Below are 23,254 nucleotides of genomic sequence, written 5' to 3'. Positions count from 1 at the left end.
ACAAGTGTGTTATTGGGAAAAAAAATAAAGCAAATAAAGTAGTGGTACTTCAGGAATTTTTGATGAAAGAAATAATAAAGAATCATCTATTCCACTAAACATGTCTATGTAGAGAATTTTGAAGTGACGTTAAGGACACAAAGTGGGCAAATCCTTTGGGGTACAGGCCTGTATCTTCAGAGTTTTTTTCATGGACAAACCTCTCTGGAATACTCAACCTCACTTTCTCAGTGGACATCCTCCATAAACCATTGGTTATCCCATCTGGTGTGTCATACAAGATCTTGCTTTATTTTTCCTCATATGTCTCATTCTCCTGTGTCACAGGGTTTCTTATATCCTACCTTTCCCTTTCTTTTCACTAAGTGCTGTCATTGACTGGTTGACACCTTGACTAGTTGACATACATGCTTACCCCACGAAGGGGTCATTAGGGCCCTATCAGTTGCATAAACTCTGAGTGAATCGTAAGGAAAAAACAGATATGAGCTGCATAGTTACCTGATACTGTAGATTACAGAATCAAGTCAGGAACCAAAGCAACCAGGGTATTTTCCTTGTCTGATGAGCTTTATCCTGTGAATATCAACAAAAGCTGTATTGTCTCCCTCTTTTACAATCTAATCTCTTTTTTCCCTTGTCTGTTTTGTTAGAAGTGAAAATGTACCTGTCATTCTCATAGCAATGACTTCAAGATTTAACTAGAGGGCTAACTTGTACTTTTTATTAAGGTAACATGACATAAGAAAATCTCCCTCCTGGGCAGAAATCTTGGATAGGTTTTGATCCTTTTTTTTTTTGTACAGCCACTCGATTTCCATTTTAAAATGCTACGAATTAGTTTTATATCTCTAATAAAATGATTTCTCAGCTCCCCTGTGAATTTTCTGATGTGCCTACTATGGAACTAAGCAGACTGTTCCATATTCTTGCGGCTAGGAATATTGTTCAACTGCTTAATGTTGTATGTCAGGATCACCTCAATTTTGTTGATTTTCTAGTCCGATTTTGCCCATTCAGATAGCATTACAGGTACACGATACCCATCAAATGTCCTTTGTTATTCATAGTCTCACCTAAATTAAGAAGTACTTAGAAGGTGGTATGAAACCAAAAAAGCGACAACTCCTTTTTCATGAAATTTATGTCTGAATTATGCAGAAGTAAATGCTTAAGAAAGACATGAAACTCGTAGGACTTGCCAGTCTTTGAGGTTTGTTTGTCATTAATTGTAATTGTTGTAGCAATAGAAAGTATCCCAAACACTAGGATTCTTAGCTGGGGTATTTGAGTGTGGTAGCAGGTAAATGGGTCTATTGTGATTTATCCTTGGTGAGGACACTTTTGTCAGTCCGTCTAGTCACTAGAAGGGAAACCAGGATTAGATCTGTTAATGAATTTGTTTTGCTTTGCCATTTTGTTGCCAATTGGCAAGTATTCTGTATTGCTGATCAACACTGCTGTGTAGTGGCAATTAATTAAAAAAAAAAAAAAAGCTGGAGGATTAGAAAGGGAAAAAAATACCCTGCTTTGTAGATGTTAGAGAGAACAAGCAATTTCTTAACACCTTTTCTTCAAGGAGTTAAGATGAATAACATCTTTGAACAAATATTTCAAGCATGCAGGGATTTTATTAAAAAGTAAAAAGATGAAATCCTGTGTAAATTGTTTAGAACATTCCTAGTGAAGACATGTTGATTAATAAACATAAAAGAGGGTAGATGCATATTAATTTGTTTACGTATAAGAGGCTTCTAGCTCATTAAAAGTCTTCTAAGCATTTAACTAGTGAAGCAGTGGATAAAACCAGACATTGTCTTTAATCTTGTTGAGGGCTCCTATATGAAAAAAAAAAAACAGATTATTGCTAAATATATTTAATAGCTCTATTAATGACAGTGTTTTGAAAATGTAGGGTATGTGTCAACTCAGTGGTTTTGCCGTAATGCGGTGGATATTTAGGTTCACTTTTCTATCTGAATTGCTGGGACCAGTAGGACTGAAGAAAATTTAACTTAATCAACCACAGTCTTTGGTTGTATATAGAAAGCCATAAGTTCTTTGGTATGATTTTATTAGATGTGTTTATGGCTGGTTGTCACTGGGAGATCCCTAGGAAAGCACAGATGCAGTAGGATATCGGCTGATGTGCCTCCTGTCGTTTTCTTTTGATTTTTTTTTGCTAAACCACTACAAAAAAAATTAGGTATTTGCACTGTTTATTTCAGATGTGGTAAAAAAAAAAAAGCTATTAACAGCTAATGTTTATGGAAAAAGAACCCTATGGACTATTTTAAAGGGATTGGAATATTAACTTTATGTCCTGGCCAAATGGAGATTGAGTAATTGCATTCAATCTAAGTTAAAAACAAATGAATAAGAAACAGCTGAAGAACCACCTGACGCTTTTTTTTTTTTTATTAATGGTCCTGGCAGAAAATCACCATGTATTTGGAAGTTTTCTCTAAAATTACCTTTTCTTTTTAGATACTTGTTTTGTGAAGTTTTTTGCTCTAAAAGTAGTAACAAAAAATAATTTCTAAAAAAATTATTTATTTTTTGCAATCAACAGGTAGGTAAAATGTAAGAGTTATTTAAACTGTCTCATGCACTTTGAATTTAAGCATAAAAACTTTCTGGTACTTTGCTCTTCATTTTCAAAGACACTTCTTTCTCTTGTTCACACTGATTTTTCCTGATTTTTCAGAGACCTGTACTTTTATTGTCATTTGCACTATGAAAGATAAAGCAAATAATTTCTGTTTCTGCTTATATGTCGTATTTACAGAACTGCATAACTTCTTATTACTCATATTACTTAATATTATTATAAGAATAAATGATCATACCAGAATTATGTTGGTAATTTTGCAGATCCAATGCGTGGGCCACGAAAACTAGAGGTTGTGGAGATCAAATCTAGACAAATCACTATTTGCTGGGAGCCTTTTGGATATAATGTCACGCGTTGCCATCGATACAACCTCACCGTCCATTACCGTTACCAGGCTGGAGGACAGGAGCAAGTGAGAGAAGAAGTAAGCTGGGATACCGAAAGTTCACATCCCCAGCACACAATTACTAATCTATCACCATACACAAATGTCAGCATCAAATTAGTACTAATGAATCCCGAAGGACGAAAAGAAAGCCAAGAACTTGTAGTACAAACTGATGAAGATGGTGAGTTTTTATATTTACATGTACATATACATTGTACATGCCTACTAACTTGACAGGCAATACACTTTTCCGTGTAAGTGCATGTTCTACTTTCACTAAAATCCGTAACAGATTTTCCACTAACTTCACCAATTTTAAGGCAGTAATGGGTCTGTTAAAAGTGTTACAATGATCTTTTACATAACCCATAACATCACACATCATGTAGTCATTTCTTCCTTAAACTCATAACTCGTGCTTGAACTGTGTTCTGCCTCTTAAAAGTTCCAGTATCAGTTTGAAGAAATTTTACATGACAATCCACAGTATCCTCATGTAAGCTTTTCTATTGAGTGGTATGCTCAACATTAAATATTTGTGCTTGATTTGTGGTTTCAATTTCTCTAGCTTTGGCTTTCCAACCACTGGACATTGTTAGTTGCTTATTCAGACAATATATTACATGTACAGACAATGATATATATATATAGATATTCCCTTCCTTTTAGTAATTTTCAGCTAACGTGGGGTTTTCAGATCTCATTTTTTTTTTATTTTGAGCAATAATGTAACTTGTGAGTGTCCTTTTTGAAGCATGGACAGCAGAATTGGCTACTGCGTCTCTGTAATGCTCTAATAATGTTGCATGAAGAGGTTATACTATCCTCCTAAGTCTTTGATGATATTATTGTGATTATACATGCAGAGAGTTTACTGGAGCTCTCTTAGCTACCGTACCAAAATGGGACTTCCTCGTTGAATTTGTCATGCACCAGGAATCAGTTTCACCCTTTCAGAAGACTCTGTTCTGAGGTGTAGCCCCTTAGTGCCCTTTGCAAGTGTACTTTAGTTTTTTTGACCTTGCCTTTAGCCATTTTAAAATGCGTACTGTTCACAAGAAACCTTACCAAATGACTAGTATTGCCTCATATAGCAGATCTATCCTTCTCCCATTTTTATCATATGCAAGCTGAGCAGGAATAGCTTTACGTTTTCTTCCAGATCAATGATAGATTTACTGCAAACATGCTGGAAAGATATCTAGAAAGAACTTCAGCAGTGATGAGTTCCACTTACAATAAATACTTAAAGTCTGTCATTTAAACCTATTAAATCATTGAATATATGCTGTATTGGATTTGTGTAGTACTAATTTCTAATAAAACTATATGAGGGAATAAATTAAACAATTTAGGAATGTGTAGTCGCTAATGCAACAGATTGACAAAGCATAGCTAACAAAAAATTGTTTAATTAGAATTAATTTTGCTCTCATCCTCTAATTTTGATTCATTTCAATTATAGGATGACAAAGCTAAAGTCTGTTATCTGGTCTGTTTATGTATTTTCTCTAAAATTTTATGTAATAGTTTCTTACTCCTGGCCCTCTGGAACTTTATATTATTCCAAGACCTATATTAAAAAACAGCATCAGTGGTTGAGAGAATACCTTGGTCAAAAATTATAACTTTGTAATATACCGTGCACTTCCAGTAAGGTACATGCATCTGGATATCACACAACAGGGTATACTGACCCGAATAATCATCATAATTTTTTCAAATCACACAATAATGTAGGTTGCAGGGGACCTCCAGAGCTCATTTAGTCTAATGTTTTGCTCAGAACAGATAGAGTGAGAGCAGATTGCTCAAGGTTTTGTACGGTTGAGTTCTGAGTATCTCCAAAGGTGGATGTCCTACAGACTCTCCAGGTAACTTCTGCCAGTGTTTGACCTCCCTCATGGCATAACTGCTCAGTTCATGGCCTTCAGATGTGACTGTCTTTGCAAGCTAACTATTCTAGTTCAGTATGTTGAAAGTATACCTTGTTATTTCAATGCTTGTCCATTTTCATATATGAATTTTTAATGTGTTTTACGAGACAGTAACATTATTGATAAGAAGGTGTTACAAGTAGGTATTATTTACAAGAATTTATAGTTGAGATATTGCCTAATTCCTTACAAAAACCTGATTTGTCCTTTATTTTCATCAATAGTGTTTTATGGGAAAAGTGTGATGCTCACTAATTCCATTTTACACTGAGGGTGACACATATGTTTCCTTGATGGCACCATCTTGTTAAATTAGTCATTCTCCTCCTGAGCTACCCTGGTCTTTGCTTCAGTCTTGGGGAAGTAATAGTGGGATGGCTTTTATGCCTCAACAGTGCAAATATTAAGCAGAGTGTCTCCTTCTGAAATTTTTCTCAAAACATCATTTTTTCCTTTTTTTATCCGTTAGTCCCGAGTGCTGTGCCACTTGAATCCATTCAAGGGAGCACCTTTGAAGAGAAGATTTTTCTTCAGTGGAGAGAACCAGCGCAAACATATGGTGTGATTACTTTGTATGAGGTACCTAGCATTTTGCCATGTTTTAATTTTTATGTATAGTTTTGATTTTCAGAAGTGCATAATTAGTAGGAAAATTATTTTTTTTTCCAGTTTATGTAAAGTGAATCTTTTTTTTTAAGATAGTAGCACTTACAAAGTAATAAAATATATAAAGTAGGAGTGAATTGTGCAGGACCCAAAATGTTCCTGGGTTATCAGCTTTAAGAAAACTGCTATTTTTAGAACCATGTGATATAGCATTCTATCTAGTAATGTGGATCAAATATTTAAAAGATTGAGAGACAGCTCTTAGCGAATTTTTGAAAAAACAGGAGACATAACACAGTGGTGACAGTCAACATCACATTTAGATAAGACTCATTACAGGAAGCCTATTGTAATAGAAACAAGCAGGCATAATTAAAAAAAAATCTAACATTTTTAAAATGCAAATTCAACAAAATTGTATGTTGTTAGATGTCTAAAAATCACTGCTTTTCGTCATGTGGAACCTCTGCCTGAATACCTTTTAGAAAAATTGACAAAAGACTGCACAGATTAAGCTGTCAGACAGTAATCACTGTTAAGCTTCTTACCTGACCTTACTACAAAATTGGTATTGAAATGCTTTGTTTAAAAAAAACACCTAAATGAGATACAGTGTAAAAGAAAAGTTAAATTGAATGGTAACCTACTGATACTGTTTTGAAAACTATTTTATTGTAAGAGGATAAAATGTTATGAAAAAGCATGAATTGATTTTTTATAAAGCTAGCTACTTTCCAACTAGTTCAACAGTTGCCTACCTTCAGGGATCAGAATGGTTTAGTTAATATGTTAATATTTTTATTGATGTTATGCTTTATGCATGTAGGAACACACATTGGTGAATCATCTTTATACTTAGGAACATGCATGCACGTCTAATTGCATTGCTGAGCAGTATAGACACTGTTGTCGGGGTTTAACCCCAGCCAGCGACAAGGACCACACAGCTGCTTGCTCACACCCCCCAGTTGGGATGAGGGAGACAATCGGAAGAGTAAACGTGAAGAAAAACTCGTGGGTTGAGATAAAGACAGTTTAATAGGAAAGAAAAAGCCATGTATACATGCAAAACAAAGCAAGGAATTCATTCACTACTTCCAATGGGCAGGCAGGTGTTCAGCCATCTCCAGGAAAACAGAGCTCCATTACACATAATGGTTACTTGGGAAGACAATACCCCCATTCTTTCTTCTTCCTCCATATTTATATACTGAGCATGACATCACATGGTATGGAATATCCATTTGATCAGCTGGGGTCAGTTGTCCTGGCCATGTCTCCTCCCAGGTTTTTGTGCATTCCCAGCCTACTCGCTGGCAGGGCAGCGTGAGGAGCAGTAAAGGCCTTGACTGCTAAGTAACAACCACAAACATTAATGTTTTACCAACACTATTTTCATCCCAAATCCAAAACATAGCACTATATCATCTGCTAGTAAGAAAGTCAACTCTGTCCCCGCTGAAACCATAGCAACTCTATACATGCAGTTCATTCTTAAATGTATATACGTGCACAACTCCATTGTCTGAACGGGAGTTGTGCAGGTGTATTCAGAGATGAAAAAAAATAGCTTGGCCGGACTTTCTAAGGTATTCAGGACTGTGCAAGTCTCTGAACATCAGAAGTACCTAGCATTCCAACAGTGAAGAGAATATTGAGAAGAAAATAAAATACCGGTGTCTCTTTATACTGTTTATGTAATACACCTCAAAGCAGAGATGGAGGGAGCACAGCAAACAGTGAAATCAGAAGCTTGATTTAATTATTTTTTAAGATACCAACAGACTGATGCAATCAAACCATCCCTTTTTTTAAGATGCCAACTCACTCCAGTCAGGTGGCTGAATGTGAATAGATACCTAGTTGCTGAAAGTGTGTTTGTCAATACTTTTTCTGCCCTGATATTTGCTTATAAGCCTAAAATGTATCACAGGGTTTTTATAAATTTAACTGGTAAACTACCTGGAGGCCAATAAATATACATAGTAAATCCCAGGGACATTTTACCTGCTTTAAGTGTGTACTTCAAGTGAACATAAAAGTATACTTCAGGTACATTTTAGCAAACTAAATTAGCTCACAGGATAAGATCCGGACGCATTAGATGGAATTTAGGTACCTGCGTTTTATAGGTTGATTTAGACTGTCCATAATGTTTCAGTAGGCACCTTTCTGGCTGATGGTTGTGCTGACAAGGTAATGCATCCAGCACAGCTCCAAATCACCACGGCTTGAGAAGTGTGGTGTCAAGTGCCTGCCTCTGCCTTGGTGCAAGCCAAAGCTGAGACAAAGAGTCTTCTGAGCCTTGTCTGTGTGTGCATCAACAATTATGATCTAAAAAGCATAACCACTAAAGCTGCTCTTATACAAATGTATGCCATATTTGGTAGGTTCATGAAAACTGGTGCTCATGGCATTCACCTTTCAGAGAAGGGCCTAGCAGATGAGCTCTAACCTAGTAAGGGGGAGGCTTGGATGGGGGGACATTTCAGCCTGAGGGATTCCCCAGTTCATGACAATCTGCCTGCAAGGCAGTGACTCGGGCGTAGAGCCACAGCAAGGGGCGAAGGCTCCTTCCATTCAGTTGTTACCCACCACTGGGCTCTACACAATCAGGGGTGAAAGAATTGTAGTGCTAGAGGAAAAACAAGTAGGAGAGTGCCAGGTACTTCAGTCTAGAGTTGAAGTTAAGCAGCTTGAGTGAGGCAGAACTGCAAGTATGTAAGCATGAGTCAGACCTAGGAGGAAGGATTCTCTTTCCAGAGCAGCGTCTTCAGCTGAGAGCTGTTTTCTGTAACTTTAATTTCTTTACTGATAAAAGTTCAGATATTTGCTAGTGTAATCTTCTTCTGTCTTCTGTTATAATTAGGAAAGTTAGTCGAGCAGTTTTTAAGGCCCTTTCAGTTCAATTTATAGATGAGGAGTTGTAGAGGATCTGCGTATATCTACTGCAATAATGTCAGGGTTTATCTAGATGGTATCAAAGTTTTTATTACTAATTTTCAGCACTTTATTGATGTTATATTAGATGGGTTGTATAAAAATCAATTTTCACTAAGTCAGAGGTTTTAGGAAACTGCAAGTGTTTAAGGTAATGTATAATGCAAACACTTAGATGTTTCTAGGTATTGTTTTATGTGCCTTCTTAATTATAATGATAAGGAATAAATATAGCAAAAGAATGTAATTTATTACTTTATGTAATAAGTGTTGGAATTATTCGCATACAAATGAAACTTTAAAAGTAAAAAGGAGGGATGAATCATTTTTACTTTTTAATTTTTTAATGGATTTCTTATTTTTAAATTCTCATTACAGTGCATGGAAATTAGTAATTAATAGAAGAAATCTGGATCAAGTTTTACTGTGAACTTATATTAACATTTCTAATGAAAACTAAAAATACTGTTTGAATCAAAGAAGGGACTGAGCATACAATACACAGTCTGCATATATTACTTAACATTTTATCTCTCCTTTCCTCCAAATGAGAATCTGACCTAGGTACAATATAATAACCTGAAAACTTCCAAATTAGCAATTACAATAGCTAAGCTTTAGACTGAAATACAAGCTTTACCCACTTTCTGAAAAATTTGCCTTAAGCTGCCCTTATCATCATTTACGGATAATCTTATCCAGAGCAAAGTGTAATTTTAGTCAAGTCAGCTGGAACTGGGGGCTGTATCTTCTGTTATTCACTTATCTGTTTTTATCTGGTTGTTTTGGTTTTATTATTGTTGCTGATCAAAACCAACAGTAAGATGAATTCAAAAAATGACACTGGTAAAGCCAGCATCTTGAAAGAATTAATGAAAGCCTGAACCCATCCTTTAGAGTTGTAATCTAGCTGCCTCTAAGTCTCCGTATCTATAAAAGTAATAACTCACACCAGTTATAGCAGAGTTTCTGTGTCCCTTTGTGGGATTCGGGATTTGAAGAGTATATGAGAGTAAGATAGCTTATCATAAAATGTCTGACAGTGCATACATCAGAAGGGTTTACTGGATAAAGATGCAATCTCTGTCCATCTGCTCAAGGCAGTTTATAACTTTCTTATTCTTTTGCAGATCACCTACAAAGCAGTCAGTTCCTTTGACCCAGAAATAGATTTATCCAATCAAAGTGGACGAGTCTCAAAGCTGGGAAATGAAACGCACTATCTCTTTTTTGGACTGTATCCTGGCACTACCTACTCTTTTACCATAAGAGCCAGCACAGCTAAAGGCTTTGGACCTCCGATCACAAATCAGTTCACCACCAAAATATCAGGTACTTGATTAAAGAATAGTGTTGTTTGCTTATGATAATGACATGGGTAATTCTTTTATTGTTTGCTTCTTCTTTAGGATTTAACAAGCAATAAATTGAAAAAGCAAAATACATGTTCATCCCTGAAGATGTCAAAGTGACATACGTTCACATATCTGAAATACTTCCAGGAGCTTAAATATCAGCTCGTACTTTGAAATTCCTATTCACAACTGTAACTTATCACCCAAGAAACCCCATGAATTATGTGCTTGCAGTCAGTGCCAGCTGTTATTGCAACATTTAGCATAGGGTTTTTTGGACATGAGGATGAGGGTTCCATTCAGAGCTTAGTCAGCCTTGACATGATTCTAAATTAGTACAGTAACGGTGCTGGAAAATCTCTTTAATGAGCCATGAACAATTGAAAGTAGAGCAGAAATACTATATGTCTAGCACTCACTTAGAAAGTGTAACTAACTGCCAGCCTGCGTATGTTCCTAGCAGGCCTGTGGACTAAGTGGATATGAAACTGTATTAGACAAGAACATCAGGACTAGCGGTTTTCAGATAACAGCAGCATGACTCTGTCACGTCTGCAGATCCATGAACAGTAATTTATAGCTCTACCAGAGGCAGGGGAACACTCATTTCTCTAGCTGATGGGATGCAATACTGTTGTACTCTAAAATGCTTATGTAATTGATGACAAAATATTTTGCAAAGTTACAGTTGGAATCCCTTTACTCTTCACTTTTCTACAGTCTTCTTGGGGATTAAACTGACAGTTGAACTATGACGCCTTGACAATATTTACAGAAAATTACCTTATCTATTTGTGGTCAACTTTGCTTTTTAGAAAGCATAAAGGAAGGCATTTGGGTGCAAAATATTCTTTCTCTTTTACTCTCATTCTTTGTACTTTTCCCCATCACTCATTTTCTGTCTCCACTGGAATGAAAAAAATCCCAACAAGTGTTAATCAGAAGTAGAGCAATTTCTTTTTTATTTTTATAGGAAAAGGCAGTTAATGCAAGGTGGAAATTATTGCTAATACAGGTCTTGGTAGAGACAAAAAAAAATTGTTAATTTTCAAGTTATAAAATTATTCTTCATAGAAAGTTTAAGCATAATTAACACTGATCAGTAACGATGAGGTTCATTTTCCATCCTCTTTCCCATTTTGAGCAGAAACTTTCTCTGTCAGAAATCAACTTCTGACGTAGCAAGACTTGATATGAGTTAGGATGACAGAATCAGCCCTTGTTAGAATGAGGAAGGAAAAAGACTACTGAGAGTGTAGGAGAATCTGGGCATTTGGCAATAGGGCTGGATCTTAAATTGTTTTTTTCTGAAGTCAATATGGCACCAAGTAAAACTCATTGAACAGATACTGCAGGCTTGGGAATGAGACTAACCTCCAAGTTACCATGAAGCAGAAGAATACATTTCTTAGTATCATTGAAAAATCACAACTGAAATTTTAGCTTTTGAATATGGTGCCCTCTTTGCAAGTGCTATTGGCTTGTGACCTCACTGTCTCACTGTAAGGCTTTAAGGCTCTTGATGTGGCCACTGCTTTCCATTGTGGAGAGATGTGAAATGAAAATGCCAAACATTTATGGATAAAAGGTTTCACTATCTTTTAAAACAGATGAGGTGGCAACAGTGCATGCAGACCAGTTTCTGAATTGAGTCATTGCATTTTAATTTGTCTGTCTCTAGACTGCATTTTCATTTGAATAAAATACTCTTAATTTCCTGTCTTAAGTGTTTGAGTAGTACTATTCTGTACTGTAAATAGTTGCCATGTTTTATTCTACACTTGTGTGATTGGCATTGATGGATGAAGTGATTTACATTTAGATACATATTACCAAAAGCAGAGCTCGTAACAGGGCCTGCTATCAAAATTGATGAGATATATATATATATGTATATTCAAAGACTGTTTTCTGTTGCATATAGCAGTGAACAGTCAGCTATGCGGGCTGAAATTTTATATGCTGCCTTTCATACTAAGAAGAATTTAATCCATTTCAGGAATATGGCTGACATCATGAAAAATTCTGGTGACTGAACATTACTGAACAGTGCTTTCAAACAGGGATTTAAATATTTAGTAAGAGAGACATTACTCTGAGCCATCACTCTGAAAATCTGTCCAGATTTGGGCAATTTGTAAATGTTGCAGTTTGCACACAAATGGTGGAAGCTTGACAGAATTGAGCAGCGTATGTCACCACAGACGACAGCCTCGCTAAATAGGTTTCAGTTCTCCAAGCTTTTAGAGCCTTGCCTTCATGTTCATCAACTCAATGTGGCCCAACACAGATAGAGTCTGTAAGGGCCTCACCTTTTGGTCTATCTCAGCTTTCTGCTGCTGAAGACCAGGGTGTGCAGTTGCAAAAACTGTGAACAGGAAGAGTATCTTCTGTTTTCTCTGTGTAATGTTATGCTGCTTCTTAACATGTGGGCAGTGTGGAGGAGAAAGAGTCCTAATCTAGACAGGAAAAAGGTGTAAGAATAAATAATGTCCAAGGATCTGTGGAGAAGAAGAAAAGAAGCCAGGACTAAGAGGTGGGATTGGGAGAACCACAACTCATATGCTGGACAGGAAGGCAATTTTTATGGAGGGAGACTAAGATTAGTAAAGAGTGCAAGTAGGGACCTAGGAGTCATAAGGTAGGAAGATTACAAGACTTGTTAAGATATGGGCAGGAGACCAAGGGCAAGAAATGACAGTTTTCTAAACCATTCAGAGTTAATACAGCTTTTTGAAAATGCAGTTACTCTGTGCTTCCCTTATTTTCCGGATGGTCAATTTAAGAATGGGGCATCATGTGAACAAACCAAGATCTGGATATTCAAAACTGAAATATGTGAAAATTCTGTATGAATCTTTAAAGTACTGTAGAACATTATGCCTTAGGCTTCTCAAAGTGGGTACCCAAATTACTTAAAATGATTAGTCTAAATGTTTGTGCCTTTTATCCAGAATTGTAAACAGAATAAAATCCTCTCAGCTTACAAGGAGATTTCTGAAGAGTATTTTTTTTAATTTGTGAAGCGTTTCAAAACTGGTGAATATCAGTGAAAAGTGGCGAAGATGATGTTAATGTTTTAATAGGAGACTGAAGAGTTATGGACGAAAGTGTTAATGCAGTCTTTACTTCAATATGTAGGGCAATATGAATAAAGGAGAGAGATGTTCATATACCTTTCAAGTAGATGCAGCTGGTACTGAGAAGGTGAAAAGGATCGGAAAATACACTTAAAGGAAAGACTAATGTTGTTGGAGCTATTTAGTTTGCTAGAGGAGCCTAGAGATTTATACTATCTGTATGTGGAGCATTATATAGTCTGAGTAATTTGGTCAGAATAGTACGCAAAGTATCTAGTGGCTGGAAGATGAAGCTAAACAAATTGAGATGCCAAATAGGTATCCATGTCCAACATGAAGTGTAGTTAGCCATTAGAAGAACCTGCTCAAGGAAAAATCTTCTCCCCCACCAAATGTATTTTCTTTTTCAGGAAGGAATTAGTTTAGGGGAGTTCACTGCCTTGCATTATTTCTGTGGTCAGAAAAGATCATTGCAATGACCACTTTTGGCTTCTATAACCTTTAAATCTGTTAATTGTGTATCATCATTAACTACTGGAGAATAAGGATACAACAGACTGCTAAACAACCACTTTACTGAGCAGCCTTCCATCCAATATAATGATAAAAATGGGGCTAGATGATAGCACTAAAAAAAGTAGCGACAGTAAAAGACAGTCACTGTGGCAGTTTGTTTTAATCACAACTGTAATTCCTTAATGAAGACACAGTTTGCAAAAGTGCTATTGAGTGTGGCTTCAAGCCTAAAATAAGCTCTCATGGTGATAATCCTGCTCCATTACAGTAAATTCTATCTGTGGTGGACAATAGACGCAGGACAGTTACAGCACTAGTTACAATACCAGAAATGACAATTTCTAAGAGCACATCCTGATACCACTGACATACTGAAAAAGCTGGGCTCACTTTCAAAAACTGTAGTCACTTCAGCTTGCACATTTGCAGATGCTTTTCTTGAGATAACTTTTAATTTCCAAGTCATGGATTCTCAATACTTTCTGCAAACTTACTCCTACTAGTATCTGTTTCCTGTCTTGAAATTGGCAGTGAGCTGGGATTTCTTTGTTTTGGTTTGTTTCTTTTTTTCTTGCTGAAGTTATTTAACAGTTGTTTCATACTTGTGTTGTAACAGAAAGCATCTTAGACTATAATATGGTCTTTTTATTTGAAGAAGCCTTTAAAATTACCTATTCAAATAAAGATACAGCTCTTGAAAGAAGAAATACAGGAATAATGATTATTTTTGCCTCTTTTCTTATTCTAGCACCCTCTATGCCACCATATGAACTTGAAACACCTTTGAATCAAACTGACAGCACTGTGACAGTCTTGCTGAAACCTGCACAGAGCAGAGGCGCTCCTGTCAGGTACTGGGGGGGAAATTCTTTATAGAATTAAAACCAAATTGATTAATTTCTTGAACATGTTTTCTAGGGATTTTCTACACAGCAATCAGTGTCTAAATTCATGTCTGTATTAGCTCTAATTAAATTAAATAACTGAAGAAAATGAAAGTGCTTTGATGTTGAGTGTTCGTGTATTGTTTAAAGGATTTGATCCAGATGCAAGTGGCTTGTTCTTTGAAGATAAGGAACAAAGCCATAGTTCTGTTGTGTGGGTGGCTTCTTTAAGGTAATTGCTTACTGCAGTGTTATAAGTTCAAGGGCATATCACATTTTTATGCTGAGCTACTGTCTTTAATATTCACTCTTCTTGTTTACTTCACAGATTTAAGATAATAAACTCTTAGTAAGTTAGCCAATTTAAACAATATGTACTGTAACATTCATAAAGTATTTACATTTAATTGACCATGATAGCAGAAATAGAAAAAAAAAATCAACCAGGAAAACCAGTAGCTCAGATTCTTTAGTGTTATATAGTACCCGTTAATGAATGTCCAATTTGGAGAGGTTTATTTCACCTCCAGATACATGATACTGTGTAAGTCCTTCATTGATTAGTGTAAAAGATACCTGCGTTTCAGTGAAGAAAACAGAGGAATGGTTAGATATTTTGAATGAGAACCAGTAATGAGCTCAATGCTCTGAATAATTAAAAATACAGATGGCAGAAATACAGATTTTTCAGAGGTTTAGGATGTTTTTCCTTTTGGCTAATAATGTATCATCAAAAAAGGTTAATTCATTTGTTACTGTAAGAAGAGTGTCCACCTGTAGTGAATGACTATCGATTATTTTCATTGTGATGGTCAGGTTTTTGTTAATTTCTGTTTGTTTGGGAAATACAGATCTGGTATACTCTGGTATACTCATGCATGTGTGAATGAAAATAAGAGTTCTTTAGGTTTCTTCAGAATATTCAGTGCTTCATATCATTGGGGTTTTTTACTGTGCAACATATTCATTGTTGCAATATGTATTATATGTATGTAGGTCTGCATTTAGGAAATGTCATCCTGTTGGTCATTAGGGCACCTTTTTAAAAACAAAATTTAACACTTTGGGGAAGTCTGAACCAACTGAGAAAAAAGCAGAAAGAAATCAAAGCAGATTCAATTAAACTGTTTGATTTAGCAGATTAGATTAGAAACAGAATGATTTGATGTTTGTTTTAATTTATCTCACAAAGCTATAGTGTAGTCCTTCTGAATTCAAGCATCTGGATTAAAATAGTATCAGTTGGAGTCATTGTTGTTTAAACACAAACATATTAGACCATTAATAAAAAAACAGTTTCATTCCTTTTATCTGCATCATGAACTAAAGATGATTGACTCCTATAGCAGTAGTGAGGCATCAGAAACTTCACTGACAATAGAAAGGAGGTAGTTAGGAGATTAAAGTGTGCCAAATAAGGGGATGAGTGGTTAGGAAAACAGGAGGAGAGATTTAAAATAACGTGAAGCTATAGAACTGACATAAACACACAGGAGCGAATTTACCAAGATCCTTTGCAACAGGTCTCAAAATAAAGTGAATGCTGACTGCAAACTCACAATGCAAATATTGAGTGAAGCAGAGTGAAAATTAAAGTAAGGATTTCTCAATACTTTTAACATTATTGTGCATTACACTCTCAAGCACACTGTCATTGCATAGCTTGCAGAACACATTCTGCACATGGATTTTATCATCTGTATTCATTGGGTGCTAAAAGTTTAGTCATACTTCATTTATTCACACCACTAAGCAAGATGCCTTGTCTATTGATTCTGCTACAACTACCAGCTTGGTTAATGCAGATTTTTGAAACTGCACTAAACTTGCAGTGTAAATGATTGTTGTTGTTTTATTGATCAACACATCAGCCATGTCACATAAAATTATTTAATTCCTGAGATGGATAAGGAGAGCAGAAATTCTACTGTTCAAGTCAACAAAAGTAATACCTGTGGTCATTCAGAATTTCAGCTTTTTTTCTGTGATTAAATTCTTTTTCTCTGCTTAAATATGAAAAATTTCACTGAATTTCACTGAATTTCACTGAATTTCTAGAGTTGGAAGGGACCATAGAGATCATCTAGTCCAACTCCCCTGCTGAAGCAGGATTGCCTAGAGCTAGAGCATGTTACTCAGGACTGCATCCAGGCGGGTTTTGAAAATCTCCAAAGAAGGGGACTCCACAACCTCCCTGGGCAGCCTGTTCCAGGGCTCCGTCACCCTCACCGTGAAGAAGTTTCTCCTCATATTTGAGTGGAACCTCTTATGTTCCAACTTGTGCCCGTTGCCCCTCGTCCTCTCACTGGGAACCACTGAAAAGAGTCTGGCTCCCTCCTCCTTCAACCCTCCCTTGAGATACTTGTAGGCGTTGATAAGGTCTCCCCTCAGCCTTCTCTTCTCCAGACTAAAGAGTCCCAGCTCTCTCAGTCTCTCCTCATAAGGGAGATGCTCCAATCCTTGAATCATCTTTGTAGCCCTACGCTGGACTCTTTCTAGTAGTTCCCTGTCCCTCTTGAACTGGGGAGCCCAGAACTGGACACAGTACTCCAGTTGTGGCCTCACCAGTGCAGAGTAGAGGGGGAGAATGACTTCCCTTGACCTGCTGGCTACACTCTTCCCTATACAACCCAAGATACCATTGGCCTTCCTGGCCGCAAGAGCACACTGTTTACTCATTGTCATTTTACTGTCCACCAGGACCCCTAGATCTTTCTCTTCAGTAGTTGCCTCTAGCGGGTCCACCCCTAACCTGTACTGGTACCTGACATTTTTCTTCCCCAGGTGCAGGACCCTACACTTTTCCCTGTTGAACCTCATGAGGTTCTTCTTTGCCCAGCCCTCCAGCCTGTCCAAGTCTCGCTGGATGGCAGCACAGCCCTCCGGGGTGTCAGCCACTCCTCCCAGTTTGGTATCATCAGCAAACTTGCTGAGGATACACTCTGTCCCCTCGTCCAGGTCACTGATGAATATATTAAACAGCACGGGTCCAAGTATTGACCCCTGGGGGACTCCACTGGTTACAGGCTTCCAACTTGAACCTGCTCCATTAATAATTACCCTTTGGGTCCTGTCACACAGCCAGTTCTCAATCCACCTCACTGTCCCCTCATCCAGCCCATACTGCCTCAGTTTCCCAATGAGGATGTTATGGGAGACAGTGTCAAAAGCCTTGCTGAAGTCAAGGTAGATGACATCTGCTGCCCTCCCCTCATCCAACCAACCGGTTATGGCATCATAGAAGGCTATCAGATTGGTCATACATGATTTACCCTTGGTAAACCCGTGTTGCCCACTTCCAATAACCCCCCACTCTTCAACTTGTTTGGAGATGACATCTAGTATGAGTCTCTCCATCACCTTCCCAGGGACAGAGGTGAGACTAACTGGTCTGTAGTTCCCAGGGTCCTCCTTCTTGCCCTTTTTGAAGACTGGAGTGATGTTGGCCTTCCTCCAGTCCTCAGGCACCTCTCCTGTTCTCCACGACTTCTCAAAGATGATCGAGAGTGGTCCAGCGATAACGTCTGCCAGCTCCCTCAGCACTCGTGGGTGCAACCCATCAGGGCCCATGGACTTATGAATGTCCAGTTTGGCCAAGTGGGCCCGAACCTGGTCCTCATCTACTTGAGGAAAAATTTCCTCTCTCCATACCGTCCCCCTTGCCTCCAAGGTCACAGATTCATGAGGGGCAGTCCTAACAGTGAAAACTGAGGAAAAGAAGGCATTCAGCAGCTCTGCTTTCTCTGTGTCTTCCACTACTAGGGTGCCCACCTCATCCATCAGTGGGCCCACATTATCCCTAACCTTTCTCTTGCTGTTAACATACTGAAAAAACCCCTTTTTGTTATTGTTAATATTGGTGGCCAAGATGAGCTCCACTTGAGCCTTGGCCCTTCTAATTTTCCCCCTGCATATCCTCACCGCTTCATGGTATTTCTCCTTATCTGCCAGGCCCTTTTTCCAAAGATTATAAGCCTTCTTTTTGTTCCTGAGTTCCAGCCGAAGCTCTCTATTTAGCCAGGCTGGTCTTCTTCCCTTCCTGCTTGATTTTAGGGACTTGGGAATAGCTTTATCTTGCGCCTTTAAGAGTGCCTCCTTGAAGAATGACCAGCTTTCCTGGGCACCCTTGCCCTCGAGGACCATCTCCCAAGGGACACCCCCAATCATGCTCCTGAAGAGGCCAAAGTCTGCCCTTCGGAAGTCCAGGGTGGCAGTCCTGCTGGCCCCCCGCCTTGCTTCAGTGAGAATTGAAAATTTTATCATTTCATGATCACTTTGTCCAAGACGGCCTCCAACGTTTACATCCCCCACAAGACCTTCCGAGTTAACTATCAGCAGGTCCAGTAGGGCACTTTCCCTGGTCGGTTCCCTCACCAGCTGCGTTAGGAAGTTGTCTTCCACGCATTCCAAGAATCTCCAGGACTGTTGCCTCTCTGCTGTGTTATATTGCCAGCAGATATCAGGGAAATTGAAGTCCCCCATGAGTACAAGGGAGAGTGATCGTGAGGCTTCTGTCACCTGCCTATAGAATACTTCATCAGTCTTTATATCCTGGTTTGGGGGTCTATAACAAACTCCCACCACAATGTCTGCCTTACTGGTCTTCCCCTTGATCCTTATCCACAGGCACTCGACACTGTCATCATGCATATTGCTAAGTTCTAGGCATAGAAGACTGTTCTTAACATAAAGGGCCACCCCACCTCCTCTCTTTCCTTGCCTGTCCCTTCTGAAAAGTTGGTAGCCATCAATTGCAGCACTCCAGTTATGCGAGTCATCCCACCACGTTTCTGTGATGGCAACTAAATCGTAGTTTTCTTCCTGCATGATGGCCTCCAGCTCCTCCTGTTTGTTGCCCATGCTGCATGCATTCATGTAGATGCACTTCAGCCGGGCTAGTCTTCCCACTATTTTTCCGGAAGGGCTGGCGCATTTACCTAATAGCATTGGTGCACTGTTCCTGGGCACCACTTTGGTAGCCCCGGTTCCAACCCCGTCCCCCTTCAAATCTAGTTTAAAGCTTTCTTGATAAGTTGTGCTAATCCTGATATCTTATACCTTATTTAGAATCCATACACAACCACCACAACATAAAAGGAGAGAAAGGGCAGTCCTGATTGTTTAAATGTTGATTCAGAAAGCAGACTTTATAGAAATGTTCAGGAAGCTCTGTTTACAATGATAAAGTACACATTAATCATGAAGGCCAAATGGCATCCCAGGTTGTTCTAGAATTCATAAGACTGGACATGATTAAAATAGATTTTGTCAGAGTTTTAATACAACAAATACTGCTTGCTTTGTCTTCAATTTCAGGTCCAGCATGTTTTGTGGCTGCGGGTGTGTTTATTTCAAGGAGATTATTTTGGAATTATGTATGTTTAGAGCAGTAGTGCATTCAGTAATGATGCATGTATGCACTTCTCTAACAGCTGGCTAAGCTATTTTGATTTTTAGAATTACTGTAATTTGCAAGGCTTTTTTTTTTATTTAATTTAAGGTGACGGCTCTGTGGAAATTGTGTAATATATGTCTTATTGTGGATATTCCCTTTTTTCCAAAGATATGTGTATGCAAGACTCAGTTAAGTTTTAAAGAATTTGCAACGCGTACAAATGCAAATTTTTTTTCTGTGAGGGCTCTTCAACTTCTATTAATGTCATCACTCCTCCAAGGTAGTATCCTTGTGCCTTTTACTACTTCAGGGCAAGTTAGCCTAACGTTTAAAAGACCCTGAGGCCAAATTGTCTGCGGGTACATAGATTGGTCAGTGCCATTTTCTTCAACTAAGGAATGCTATTTTATTGCAAAGATCTGGCTCATAGGCAGGAATGAAAAATGTAATGATCAGTGACTGCATATATTTAGTGTTATTTATATATTCATCTATGTTAGAAAGAGCTTTAGATTGTTTGCAGCATTCCATTATAAAAGATTCTTATGACCTTGAAAAAGGAAAAGTTTCCTTGTAAGCTTTTAGCTTAAGCAGGGAGAAGCGAGTTTTCTTTGTCGCAGAGATTTCCATTTAGTCTTGCCATGAGAAAGGTTGAATGTTTCTGCTTCTTTTATCTTGCTTACGTAATGAGCGAAATGCTGTCACCATACCACCCTCCTCCTGCTATTCTGTGCCACTTCCTTAAAAAGCCTTAACAGTAAACATCCCAAAGATTTTTACCCAGATAACACCGGAACCACCTGGCGATAGCAAGCGCTCTGGGAGCAGCAGCCTGGGGAAAGGAGCAAGCAGGATAAGAAAGAAGATGAGACCATCCAGGCTCTACTCTGCCTCCTGGTCTCTTTCTCATACTACATTATAGAGTTTGGCTTAGCTGGATTTGCTTCGTTAAACATTTCTAAACAGTTAATGGCCTATTCAGCCACCCTTTCTGCTCAGTTTTCCAGCCTCAAGTGAGAGAACAGGAGGGCCAGGCGTGCCGGCTAGCAGTGCCCTTTGGATGCAGTGCCTGGCATTTAGGATGCCAAGAGTACCTTCTGCACTGAGTCCTGCAGCACCTGGGGCTGCAAAGCCCAGACAGGATGAGAGGGAGAGAGACAGTTGCAGCAACTGCCAAGGAGTATAATTTAAAAGTACCTAAAGAAAACATGCAGAAGGAAGCAAAGAAACTTTGAATTATGTGAGTTGAAAGCTGAGAGTGTGCTAGAGTGAAAGTAGTCTGTGTACTTTCAATGCATCCCCTTTATCATTAGCATGCCCAACTTCTTCAGCATGCCAGTTGGGTGCCCTAAATAGCAACTCTACTGGGAAAATAAAGGAAACATCTCTTTACGTGAAGTGCCTAATTTTAAAACGTACTTTTAATCTCTCTTCCCTGAAGAAGTAATGTATATTATATTTCAACCCAAAAGGCCATATTAAGCTGTTAAGTATTTTGAAGTGCAGCTGCAAACTACCATAGATATTTCAAACAACATGTTATCTAAAGTGATAAGCACTCCTTTCTACTACTTCATAAGGTAAACACTTCATGATGCGTTCAGATTGTCTAAATTCCACAGAGATTTGCATTTCTTATTGGCCTAATCCAGACCTTTAAAGGCACCCTGTAAATACTGGCTTCATTGTCACAAGTGGAATTAAGGCCATCCCTTGGGATAGGAACAGCATGATTCAAAGAAAGATGCATGTTGTAAATAAACTTTTGTCAGCCCAAGTCCAGGGAGTGCTTCATTCTGTATGTGGCTTAGCCATTTCAACAACACTCATAGTACAATGATTCTTAAGTAAATCACGGAGGACACCTAATTTCTATCCACTTACTAGCTGTAGGAAGGAGTAAATTAAACTGAGGTGGTCACCTTTGAAATGCAAAGACTCATATGTAATGCCACAGTTCCCCACTGGAACTACAGTGTGCTGCACATGAAGCAGAGGCCACAATTGCCTTCTCATCCCTGCCACATACATTGCAAGGTAGGACAACGTGTCTTAGGGCCTCATTTCTTTCCGTCAGCATGACTGATACCACGAGGATTAGTCTTCTAGGTGTCTGGCCAGGCCCTCTGCTTTGTCACTGCTTATACTCACTTTCTTCTTGACTTTGTCACTGCATATACTCACCTGGCAGCAGGAGTTTGCACTCCTTATGCCACATCAGTTAGGGCATGCAATAGTGTTCAGAGACTTCCATCTGAAGAAATGGGATCATCTGAAGCCTGCAAGAGCTTTTGCAGGACCCTCCTGACAGACAGCCTTCTAGAGAAGCCGCTACCTACCTTTATTCTTGAAACTTACCGTCTTCACAAAAGCACTCACCTTGTTGGCAGATCATCAGATTAAATTGTTTCACTGACAATCAAGAAATCCAAGCAAAACCTAGCAAGCTAGCCAGGCTGTTCAGAATCCCATGCCAGATATCACTGGGACTCAAAAAGCAGCAGGGCTTCAAGCACTCTGAATACAGAAGTTTCAGGATGTTTTCCATAGCCTTGAAGAGACCATGGGGTACTTGGGTTGCTGTTGTGAGTACATGGCAGCCACAGGGCTGGGACACACAGTTGCGATCCACTTCTCAGAGAAGAAGTGCTGATATCTCAGTCGGAGTTTCTGTGTTGCATGTTAAGAGTGCAGGATTAATTACCACGCATGAATTATGGAAGCAGACATCATGAGTACGATTATAAATTCAGGATACACAAACAAATGAGTTTTGAAATGAGAGAGTGCTGATTTGCACAATAAGAGACATGTTAGCGTTCTGTGTGGACAAAAACATGGCAACAGCACATGCAAATAAAAGCATTGCAATATCTGTATTTTTAGCTCTGTGCTCTCACAATTCCTACCTAGCGCATTATGTAATGCTAGCATGTTAGTGTAATTTCCTTCTATTCCCAGTGACATTACATGGTAATGCAGTAAGGAGAAAAAAGAAAATCTCATGTAGACACAGCTGAGGAGAGAAATATCAAAACTGTGCATTAACCAGGGGAGATATGGAAAGCTTCCCAATAAAATGAAAAGTGAACTTTGGCCTTTCAAGAGCTCCCTGATAAAACAGTCTAGATATTTGGTGGATTTATGATAAAGAAATGGTTATGTTGAAATAATGTTACTATACATGTTTAAGCAGCATTACCAACTCACTAGTATTCTGAAATGTCTTGTACAAAATGGCAGCCTTTTGAAATACTGTGAGATTGCAAGGTCTAAAGAGTGTGAAGAGACCTTACTGTGCCTTCTTTAATTTGCTTGCCAGAAGCATCTGATCTATTGTTTAAGGGTCTGCAAATATAAAGACTTGAACTGTATGCTGTAGGGTCAGCTCTTGTCTGCAAACTGTATTTCCAAATCATAGTTTTACAACCTGTGAGGCAGCCAGTAAACTTGTTTGAGGATGTCTGTGATTCAGAAGAGACGGGGTTTTATTAATGCCCATAATTGTCACTTCTTTATAGCAACAAGTATAATTATTT

General features: G+C 38.4%; 1 protein-coding gene across 6 annotated transcripts in view; it reads left to right on the top strand.

Moving 5' to 3' along the window:
- The window catches only part of PTPRM (protein tyrosine phosphatase, receptor type, M), a 360,339-nt gene that overhangs the window by 134,536 nt on the left and 202,549 nt on the right, over positions 1–23,254 (top strand). For all 6 annotated transcript variants that reach the window (XM_014938720.1, XM_014938716.1, XM_014938719.1 and 3 more), the window contains exons 7-10: positions 2,875–3,183; positions 5,409–5,518; positions 9,616–9,817; positions 14,185–14,287. In XM_014938720.1, the coding sequence (XP_014794206.1) occupies positions 2,875–3,183; positions 5,409–5,518; positions 9,616–9,817; positions 14,185–14,287 (724 nt within the window). The remainder of the gene's footprint in view (positions 1–2,874; positions 3,184–5,408; positions 5,519–9,615; positions 9,818–14,184; positions 14,288–23,254) is intronic.

The sequence above is a fragment of the Calidris pugnax genome, unplaced genomic scaffold (genome assembly GCF_001431845.1).
Source record: "Calidris pugnax isolate Ruff unplaced genomic scaffold, ASM143184v1 scaffold13, whole genome shotgun sequence".
Lineage (NCBI taxonomy): Eukaryota > Metazoa > Chordata > Aves > Charadriiformes > Scolopacidae > Calidris > Calidris pugnax.
The sequence above is the reverse complement of the archived record's forward strand: the minus strand, read 5'-3'. Positions and strand labels throughout refer to the sequence as shown.